Source organism: Rosa chinensis, chromosome 6 (genome assembly GCF_002994745.2).
Source record: "Rosa chinensis cultivar Old Blush chromosome 6, RchiOBHm-V2, whole genome shotgun sequence".
NCBI lineage: Eukaryota > Viridiplantae > Streptophyta > Magnoliopsida > Rosales > Rosaceae > Rosa > Rosa chinensis.
In genome coordinates, this window is record NC_037093.1 from 51,330,274 (window position 1) to 51,342,002 (window position 11,729).

Here is an 11,729-nt window from a genome sequence, read left to right on the forward strand (position 1 = left end):
ATGAATGCATGAGTAATGAAATGTAATGCGGCACGTAGTTGTTTTTGGATGGTACAAGCTAGCTAAGGGTACAAAGAATAAAAATGGCTTTTATATGGCTGTGTTGTAAGAGGAGAAATCTACTGTACAAATTAGGAAATATCAAGCTACTACGTACTTGTAATCTTTTGCTATCTAATAAACTCTCTTCTGTACATGGTACTGATGATATAATTACATGTCCAATTAACACATCATATCAAATCCATACGATCAGCTATCCAGAGAACATTACTGCAAACATATAAACTAGCCAAGCTACTGCTAGTTTTGCAAAGAATTTGTTCAATATTCCTAACGCAACCTATGGTTGTGTGACTTCTGTCATTGTTATCATGATAACCTTTTCCTCCAAATGGATTACGTTATTTCACTTGACAGATGTGGTGTTTTCAGAGGAATGGTAAAGAAGAAAAGGAGAAAGGAAAGAGGAGAAATGCGGGAAAAAAAATATATCTATATAAAAAGAATTTTTTTTATAATTACTAATGTATGTTGAGAATATGAATTTCAATCAAGTGGAAAATAGTGATGAACTTGTTTTGGAGTTTATAAATTGGGTCAACTTCATCCATTGTCACTTAATTTTGGTTGTGAAATCTAGATTATTTTAGGGGAGTGAAATTTGCACCCCCATTATTACAATATGCACCCCCTTCTTAATTTTTTAATATTTTCTGATGCCCTCTTATATTTGTTTTCCATATTACCCTTCTTCTCCAACCATTTTTCTTTAGTGTCTCTCTCTCGCGCTATCATCGAATCCCAAATCCCCAACTGCTGCATTCAGTGTCCGGAAGCCTCCTCCACGACCGACCCATCATCAAGGACGGCAAGCTCTACCTCATCTCAGCTCACGAACAACCCGATCGGCTTTTCAAGAACTGGTCTGCTCTCTACTCCACTGAGCTTGATGATCAGAACGAAAAGAAAACCACATGATTGACTCCCCTTGGGTCCGTCGATTACAGTCCGGCCTTTTCTCTCTCGGTGAGTTCATCGCCGCCGCTTCTTACGGCTCTCGTCCCTGGAACGGCGAGTTTCACCAGCTCAATACTGACATCATCGTCTTCCGAGCTTCACAACCCGAAAAGCGTGTGGTGGTCTGTGAGAGCGGCGGATTGTCTGCCTGGTCCGGCGACTCCGTCATCTACTTTCATCGCTAAGATGACGACGGCTGGTGAACCATTTTCCGAATTGATTTCCCCCAAGATTTCGAGTCCTCCGCATACCCGTTGACACCCCCCCCCCCCCCCCCGGGTCACTCCATCGGATCTCCACTACTTCACTCCGGCCGCCATGCACGACGGAAAAAGAATAATCGTCACCACTCGCCGACGTCGACACGAAGACGTTCCATCCGGTCACCTCGACGCTGAACCCGGATTTCCACCATTTCAACCATTTCGTTTCTTCGGACTCCTAGTTCCTCAGGTACCACCGATTCCGCGGCAAGTCAACTCAGTGGGGCGGCGAGTCGATATTCCTCACCTGGAGTCAGTGTCGTCTTCCATCAAACATCTCCAAATGCTGAGGCTTCACGGCTTCTTCCCGACCTTCTCTCTTGACGCCGATCTCTTCGCGTTTAATCCCGATTTCGAAGGAAACCCTGAGTCAAAATCTTCAAGTCCGACGAGTCCAAGAGTTGGACTTTAATCAAAGGTTGTACGACCTTCTACAACTGCTGGAGCCTCACAGAGAGACATGTCATATACACATCCATAGGCCCAAGTTTTCCAGCAATCTTCTGGGCTGTTCGAGGTATGAACTTTCTTCTACTCGTTGTGCTCTACATGCTGGTATAATTGGTTTTCAGTTTTGATTGAGTTTTGATGGATGGGTGTTTTGATTGTTTCGGCCTCCGTCGTCGTTCACTGTGCTTGGCGATCGGTCTGTCTCACTGTGCTTCAAATGCTTTGGCCCCCTCTTCGATTGCTGCAGAAGCTTTAGCTCTGCAACTTCTCTCTTTCTGCCAAGCTTCCAACAGCTTTTTGTTTTGTTGTTCTTGTTACTATTGGCCTGTGTGTGTGTGTCTGTGTGTATATATATGAGCCAACGAGGAGAAACAGGTTTGAGAGGATGAGATGCAGCTTTGAGTTGGTTGGAGAAGAAGGGTAATATGGGAAACAAATATAAGAGGGCATTAGAAAATATTAAAAAATTAGAAATGGGGTGCAGGTTGTAATATGGGGGGTGCAAATTTCACTCCCCTTATTTTATTGTGCTATTAGAGCTAATTATCTCACGTGTGAATGTCTTGCGGTCATACGGGCTCCACATCACCTAATATAATTTGTCTATGCATATAACTTGAAAATTCACCACACATGCGTAAGCGTGATGAGAATAAATTCTTGTGAAGCTCAAATATGTAATAACTTGTTAATTTTGATTGTGAAGCCAAATTAATTAGATTAGTGAGAGATGTGTCAATTATTACCACAATAGTTGTGAGAAAAACGTTTTATCCATGTTTATTTTCTTTTCACCATCATCTGCAAAAAGCATATTTTTATTTTTGTTATTAAAGGTATTTAAAACAAATGTTCAGAAAAATAAAGATATTTAAAACAGAAACATGACATTGGAAAAAAAATAAAAATGAATATAAATAGCCCAATACGAAGATTAGCATTTAATTTCCCATATTCACTTTAGTAATGCTGTTGTAGTCAATATCATAATGAAGATTAGCATTTGCAGTCATATGACTATTGCAAGTACTATCAACACGCCACACATTCTCACTCACTTGTGTAGTTGCAGCATAGCTGACAGAGAACATGTTGGTATCACACTGTTCTTCAATGCAATTTGTTTGTTGATTGCCTTACATGACCAAACCTATTACAATTTGTACACTTTGGTTTTCCTTTCAACCAACATTCACCAGTACGAAGTTTTGAACAAATAGAACACTTTGAATAACTTGAAGAGCTACTTCCTTCATTGTTTTTCTTTACTAACTGATCTGATTTGCCTTCCCACTTCGTGCCTTTATTTTTCCAGTTCTTCTTCATTTTCTAGTTTCCCTTATTTGAATTAGAACTAGATGGCTCATCATTTCTCTGATTTGAGCTAAGACTCAGTGTTTGAAAAGCTTTTTCAGATGGTTCATCATCACTCATTAACCTCTGATCAAAAGCCTTAAGTGTCCCCATCACATCTTGTACACCAAAAGTTTCCATATCCTTAGTCTCCTCTATAATTCAGATTATAGCATCATCTTTTCTTTTTAGACTCATAAGGATCTTCTGGACTATTCTCTTCTCTGTAATGGACTCACCATAGGTTTTCATTTGGTTTACTATATCAGTCAGTCTAGTACTATAATCATTTAGCAGCTCAGTTTCATTCATTCTAGTATACTCAAAATCTCTTCTCAAGGATTGAAGTTTAACAGCTCTAACCTTTTTTGAGCCTTTGAACTCAAGCAGCAGAACATCCCAAGCTGCTTTGGCTGTTTCTTCATTTGAGATTCTTGGAAAGATCTCATCTGAGATTGAGTTTTGCAGTATTCCTAGAGCTTTTGCATCTTTCTTTATGTTTGTCTTCAGCTCCACTTTCTGAGCATTAGACATATTTTCAGTTTCTGGAATTGTATAGTCTTCATCCACATAACTCCATAGTTCATGTGAGATGACAATGGTTCTCATCTTGATCATCCAGAAGTCGAAGTTCTCACCACTAAAGATTGGAACTCTAATTTCTGATGAGTTGCTTGAACTAGCCATATTAGATCAGTAACTTGTGTTTGATTTTTTTTTTTTCAACAGTTGATACGACCCAGTTGATATTGATCAACAGAGCTCTGATACCATATTGAAGTTTTAGCTTCAATTTGTAATGAAACAAACCACAATCAATGACAGAAATTGGATGTTTGATTGAAAACCGCAGTAGCAGTTTGATTCATGAACTGATGAACAAAAACTCAACAAACTTGTGTGCTTGACCTTTTGATCTAGTTCACTCTTCTTTTACATCAGCTAACACTTCCCTTATATAGGATAAAAAGGTTAACCGACAAAATATCTAGATTTGAATATATTAAACTAGATTAAACAAGTAAAATATCTAGCTTAATTTGAGTGGAGTAAATAGTGCAGCAAGTTGTAGGAAAAATATCTTTCACTGTAGCTATTCACCGCAGCTAAGTATTCTGCAGTTAACTTACAGTTTCCTAGTTGGAGTAGGAAGCATTAATTCCAACATCTTCGCTGGCTTCAACACACAGCTCCTCGCCAACGCTCTCAACATTGACCAACAGGGACAGAATGACAACAGGCCTTAGATTGTTAGAGTACGTTAGAGGACGCCTGGATTTCATCTACCCACCAGAGTCATAACAGGAGGAATGACAATTACAAGGACAACAAGGACAGTGGGGACAACAAGATCAAAATGGTATTGTGGAGACACTCTGCAACTTCAAGATTAAAGAGAGTATTGGTAGGCCTTCGCATGCGGACGTCTTTAGTCCCCAAGCTGGTCGCATCAACACCCTTAACAGCTTTAAGTTGCCTATTTTGAGAAGACTTGATCTCAGTGTTGAGAGAGGCCTCTTCTACAATGTGAGTATGGTATACTCTATAGGCATGCATATTGGTCAATTTGAATTAATTGATTGATTAATCTGAGTGTACGTAATTTGTTTTGATTATCATATGGTACATGCAGAATGCTATCTACAGCCAACACTGGAACTTGAACGCCCGGGAAGTCTACTATGTCATTAGAGGTAGTGATAGGGTTCAAGTCGTGAATGACAATGGCGAGGCCATCTTGGACAACGAGGTTCGCCAGGGACAGCTCTTCATCATGCCACAAAACCACGCCGCGCGTTTTGCAGAAGGCTAGCAATAATGGATATGAATACATTGCTTCCAAGACACAGGACAATGCCAAGATTAATACTCTTGCTGGCCGAACCTCAGTCTTGCGTGCACTCCTAGGCATTGTCCTCGCTAACGCATACCAGATTGACCGACAACAGGTAAGGTAGCTCAAGTATAACAAATAGGAGACTGTTGCTTTGAGCTCTTCTCAATCCCAGAGGAGTGTTGAGAGTATATACATCCCACATGAGAAAAATGAGACCTTACTAGTGAGTTTATAAGGGTTTGGGCCACTCCATCCGTTGTGAATAGATTTTGGATGTGAACCCCAGATTACTTTATCATGGTATCAGACCGAGTTACCCACATGTGCATGCCTCACTGCCACACGGGCTCCACGTCACCCAAAGTTGTCTACGTGTATGGCTTGAAAATTTGCCACACGTACGGGGGAGTTTTGGGAGTAGAAATCTCACATGAGATTTATGAGACATTGCTTATGAGTTTATAAGGGTTTGAGCCACTCCATCCATTGTCAATTGGTTTTGGATGTAAACCCCAGATTACTTTATCATGGTATCAGAGCGGGTTATCCCACGTGTGCATGCCTAGCGGCCACACGAGCTCCAGGTCACTCAAAGTTGTCCACGTGTATGGCTTGAAAATTAGCCACATGTGTAGGGACATGTTGAGAGTATATACATCCCAAATGGGAAAAATGAGACCTTGCTAGTGGGTTTATAAGAGTTTGGGACACTCCATCCATTTATAAGGAGCCTTGCATAAATGTAAAATGTTACACGCCGGCACTAGGTAGCTAAGAAGCAGAGAATAAAATTGCCCTTGTATGGCTGAGTTTTTTTTTTTTTTAATTGAATAAGGGATTAGACGATATTAGCTCATCGGAGGCAAACGATGTAGAGAACAAGTCCCACCCTTTATCCCGAAGGAGAGGGGTTTGCCACACTTTAGGAACCCACCGCCCGTCCCCCTATTTTTATTTTATTAATAACATAAAAAGAAAATACAACCTAAAGAAAGGGGGGACATAAACCTTACCCCAAAAGATAGAAAGAAAGACAAACAGAAGTGAAAAAAATGAAGGAGAACCTCAAATTTTTCCAACTTCTAGATAATTAAACAGCTTGCAAAGCAAAACAATGGAAGAAAAAACAATAGTTACCCTATCTACCAAGAGAAGTCATTAGCACCCAGCTTCGTAATTAAACCAAATAACCCCTGTAACATCATGTCCAAGTAATAGCGACCAGCGTCGGCATTATAAGGAATGTAGAAAAAATAGCAGCCAATGTTAAAACAAGCCCAACACCAACCCATGTAAGAAATTAAAGGGGTTAAACATGACGAAGGTAAGGGAATCCCAGATCATCCATACAAAGATGAGGAGATATATTAGGCGGAGGCAGGGGCGGATCTATGCACAGACTAGGACGGGCTTGAGCCCGTCAGAGATTTTTGGGCTAAAAAAAAAATTAGATGTATACTCTTGTAACTCCCCACTCCGACAGTTCGAAGATGCCTCATGCCTCCTTCAATTTCAGATCCAGCCTCAAAAGCCTCGATGTCCATTTCCTGAAGCAAATCAAGCAATGACTCATCTCCCATTCTTGATTCTCCCAAGCCATAATCCCATCAGAAATCATTCCAGACAAGCATGAAGCTGGAGAAAGGGGGGAGAGAGAGCAGCCCAAGGGGCTGCCTCTGTTTTGGTGCGGCTCTGGAGGTTCAAGGAGAGAGAGAGAGTGGTCTCTTCGTCCTTCTGGAGAAAAAAAATGAGAGAGTCTTCAATTAAGGTGTGGCTGCAGATATTTGAGTGAGAAATGGGATAGGGCTGCCACATGGCAGCATGTGAGTGGGCAAAAGGGGAGAAAAAATAAAAAGGAAAGAAGAAGAGCACGTGCAGCATGCTTATCAATGTTTGTTTGTTTAATTGTGAATGGCACTATGAATTGGAACTATGAACTGGAACACAAAGTGAATGGCAAAAGCTTGAGTCCATTATTATAGTAGCTAAAATCTATTGCTTTACAAGGTACTTTTTTCATTTCTTTTCATTGTGCATATAAAATTGTGGCTTACGTTGTGCTATATGGAAATATCCAGTGAATGAGCGTGATAGTATTCGAACGTTTATTTTGTTGTTGATTTTGTTTTTTAGTTTTGTATAGATATGCATTTGAGGGGTAAGGCTCACTACGTCCTCCCCTGACTAGGTGTACCTTTTTTTTAAATTAATAAAATCCTCTCGCATCGTCGATATTTTTTTTGTTTAAGAAATCCAGCCCGTCCAAGGTTTCATTCCTGGATCCGCCCAGGGGCGGAGGAGAAGCATGCCATACCGGGGATGGAGAAAGTAAGCCCATATTTGCCATTCTATTAGCCACCGTATTTCCTTCCCGAAGAATATGGAAACAATGAAAGGGGAGCTCTATCTCCTTTAATGTTCTGCATTGCGGCTGAGTTGTTACGTACAGTGAATACCTTGCAACTATGTACGTGTAATAACGATGTAATCTTTTTTCCAATAATCAAATTTTCCCTTTCTTTTTCCCCATGCCAATCCTACTCGGTGTGGATATTACTTGCAAGCTTTGGTCCCACCGTCCTAGCTTGGAGATGTAATTAGTAAGTTCATTTTTAATATCTTCTAATACCACGTAATTACTCAGATCGTTTTACTGGAACCTACTATGCACTACAATTCATATACCCCGGCCAAGAAGAATGCATTATACCCGTAACAAAATTTTCAATCTTTGTCTTTTAATCCAAATATTCTGTCATATGATCGAGACCGGAAATGTAGATAACTAAGGTGATCGATTACTGTGATGGGACGAGGAAATTTTGCTGATAATTTACACCAAACAAAGATTTCATGGACAAATTAAAGAAACTAACAAGTACTACATCCCACGTGTGCACACTAACGTTGAAAGTCCTTTAATTTTCACTGTGCGCAGATGGATGAACTGATGAAGGAACGCATGGCAAGGTTAAGTTGGTGAAATTTAGAAAAGGTAAATCTCCAACATGCTATATCCTGAATAGGAGAAAATTAATGGTACTTGAAAAAAAATTTCGAAAAATTGGTATCCATGGTATTTATCGATCTGTTGATAAAAGTGGTAAAATCTGTCCATCTTTTCTTTAAGGCCTTGTTTGTTTCCCGGAAAATGGGCCTTGGGAAAGGAAAGTGTTTCCTTTCCTGTGTTTGGGACAGCCATTGGAAGGGAAACACTTTCCCAAATGAAGGGAAAAAGTGGAGGAAATCCATTCCCTCCCCCCCCCCCCCCTCCGGATTCACTTTCCCATGGGAAAGGAAATTGATTCCTTTCCTTTCCCACCAACCAAACATAGCCTAAAGGTAAAGAGAAAAAATACTGTTTTTCTCGATTTGCGATATTTTAAAGAATTAATTAATCTATTTATATTTGAACGGGATATTTTCACAAACAGTGTATGAAGTATGAATGATTCTATACTTTGGTGTATGAACTTTGAAAACTATCAGATTGGTGTATGAACTTTGCATTTCAACATCATTTTGGTATATCACGTTAACACCGTTAAGTTTTTGCATGCAAAAGTTAACGGAAAAGTTTTTTTTTTTTAACTGTTCTAGGGGATATTTAACGGAAAAGTTAACGGTGTACACTAAAGTGAAAGATTTAAGCAAACTTGGTATACCATTGTGATATATATGAAAGTTGGTATACCAAAGTGTAGAAATGTCAATAGTTGGTGCATGGTTTGTGATGTTTTCCCTATTTGAACAAATCTTTCATTTCTTTTCAATATACACACATTGAAACAGGTGTCGGTGAACTGTGACTTGTTGGTAAATTAAAATTCCAGCATTATAAAGATCATGAATTTGATTCTCACGGTGAAGTGGGCCAAGGATTTAAGGATTTAAGGAAAAAAAAAACACACACACCCATATTGGAACAGGTTCAAGCCATTAATTAAAATTCATTTTCAGCTGCTACCCCCTCATAATCGTCAGAAATTAATGGAGGTAAACAAAACATATATTGCATGCATATATGTTGATTTGTATCTTCCTCTGAAGCCACGCCAAGAGCCACCTGCTCTACAAGACAGAATGAGGTGTAACAACATGAAGTACTAATACCCATGCAAAGAGAAGAATGGCCAAAGCTTTCTTACACGTACAACCTTTTAAACGTGTCGTCTCTCCCTCTCTTCCTCCTCTATAAATCTCTCTAGCTTATACATAAAGCTCAAGTTTCCTTTTCCTTCTCCTTCTTGCTCTTGCATATATCTATGGCTAAGCCGTTACAGCTTGCTATTCCTCTTTGTCTGGTACTACTTAGTTTCCTCTTTCACCATGAATGCTTAGCAGCTCGCCCGCAATTTGAATCCAACCAGCAAAATGAGTGCCAAATCGATCAGCTCCAAGCCCGCGAACCTGATATTCAGATCGACTGTGAAGCTGGTAGGATTGAGTCATGGGATCACTACCAGAATGATTTCCAGTGCACCGGCGTTGCGGCTCAACGAGTCACCATTGAACCCAATGGCCTACACTTGCCTTCTTACACACACTCTCCTCAACTCATGTACATCGTCAAAGGTATATAGGTCTAGAAATGAAAATTATTTAAGAATCAAGTATTGAATATTTAGTAAATAAATTGATGGGGATGATGGCCATGGATATATATGAAAATTTATTTGCAGGTTGGGGTGTGATGATGACTGCATTGCCTGGCTGTCCTGAGACTTTCGAATTGTCTCAAGGTTCTCAACAAGGACAAGAAGAGGGGCAAGGCTTCGACGATTTAGAACGCCATCAGAAGGTTCGGCTCATCGGAGAGGGTGACATCATTGCTATTCCTCCTGGGATTGTCCACTGGGTTCACAACAATGGTAATTCACCACTTGTTGCCGTTAGTCTTCTCGACACTGGCAACGACCTTAACCAGCTTGACCGAAACCCCAGGGTAAAGGATCTAGCTAGCTAAAGTAAATGTCGCAAATTTATAACATGTCCTAAGGGATTTTTATTATTGATATTTTGTAAAGATAATTCTTCAAACTCTCACCTATACATGCACTCTAAATTATGTTTATACATATTATTAGTTAATATTGCATGGTTTCTGTTGCCTTATTCTCGTGTTTTATGTATAAAGAGGTTCTATCTTGCGGGTAACCCAGCAGATGAGTTTAACCAGCACGAAGGAGAAGGCATAAGTCAGCAGAGACGCCATTCGGGTCAGGGATCAAACAACAATAACATCTTCGCAGGCTTTGACGCTAGCCTCCTTGCAGACGCTCTCAATGTAGACATCGAAACAGCCATGAAAGTTCAAGGCCAGAATGATCAAACACGAAGCCAAATCGTGAGAGTGGAGGGAAAATTTGGTTTCCTCCACCCACCAATTAGGTCATCACATGCGCAGCGAACCCAACAGGAACAACAAGATGAGCAGCAGGGACAGCAGGGAAGACATGACAATGGTCTTGGGGAGACATTGTGCAACATTGCTCTAAAAGGGTACCTTGGTGACCCTAGACGTGCGGACATTTACACGCCACAAGCTGGTCACATCAATATCCTCAACAGCAATGATATGCCTATCCTTAAGCAAATGTCCCTCAGTGCCGAGACCGGTTTCTTGTACAATGCAAGTTCCTATATACATAACATTTTGTTTATGTATTCATTTGCTGTTAGTGTAGTTTAGTTGTGATGATAATATGTGGATCTATATGTGTTGCAGAATGCTATCTATAGCCCACATTGGAACCTCTTTGCACATGAAATATTCTACGTGATCAGAGGAAGTGCTAGAGTACAGGTGGTAAATGACAATGGCGAGGCCATATTGGACGATGAGGTCCGCGAGGGTCAGTTGTTTATAGTCCCGCATAACCACGCAGTCTTGCAGAAGGCTGTTGACAATCAGGGATTCGAATACATTGCATTCAAGACGCAGGACAATGCGGTCATCAACACTATGGCTGGCCGGACCTCGGTCTTGAGGGCACTGCCGGATAATGTGCTTGCAAATGCGTACCAAATTTCTCAAGAAGAGGCCAGGATGCTGAAGTACGAGAGGCAGGAGACTCTTGTATTGAGCTCATCAAGTTCCTCCTATAGTAGTTAGGGCTAGTGTTTATTTTACTTTTCTCTCCTTTTTCTTTAATAAAGGATATAGTACAAATGTTAAGTAAGTAATTCATGGACCGGAAGATTTCCAAGCACAGTGGCCCTTGTTACATTGGAGGAAAATCAAACCGTCTAATCTCAACCCCCATCACTTAAGCTATTTTCAAGGGTTTTAGATGGTTCCGGTAAACTCATCGTATCACTTCAGCTTGAAGTAAAAATAACTAGCAACGTGCCCGCGTTTCTCGCGGGTGATATTATGATGTTAATAGAAAATAGATCAACTAAAAAGAATAGATGTAATTTATTTTTTAGATGTTTGGCTAATTACACTTTTACACTTTTATCTATTTATATTCTATTAATTTAATTTGATAATTATATTATTGAAGGGTATTATAGGTACTTCAAAATTTGGTGAAGCCTTTTGACACCAAAAAAGGGCCTCCATTTATAGTAGTAAAGATGAGATGAATATATGAATAAATACATACCATGCCAAGATTGAAGTAAAAATAATCACTTGAGCTATTTTCAAGGGTTTTAGATGGTTCTAGTAAACTCATCGTATCACTTCAGCTTGAAGTAAAAATAATGAGATGAATATATGAATAAATACATACCATGCCAAGACAAGATTGAAGTAAAAATAATCAGTTAAAACAAAAGGTCAGTTAAAACAAAAGGAG

General features: G+C 39.9%; 1 protein-coding gene across 1 annotated transcript; it reads left to right on the forward strand.

The window, feature by feature from the left end:
* Positions 1-9,188: 9,188 nt before the first annotated feature.
* LOC112171529 (prunin 1 Pru du 6) lies at positions 9,189-11,038 on the forward strand. The gene is made up of 4 exons (XM_024308700.1): positions 9,189-9,498; positions 9,606-9,868; positions 10,061-10,555; positions 10,652-11,038. Exons 1-4 carry the CDS (start codon positions 9,189-9,191, stop codon positions 11,036-11,038), a joined length of 1,455 nt encoding a protein of 484 aa, XP_024164468.1.
* The last annotated feature ends 691 nt before the right edge of the window (positions 11,039-11,729 follow it).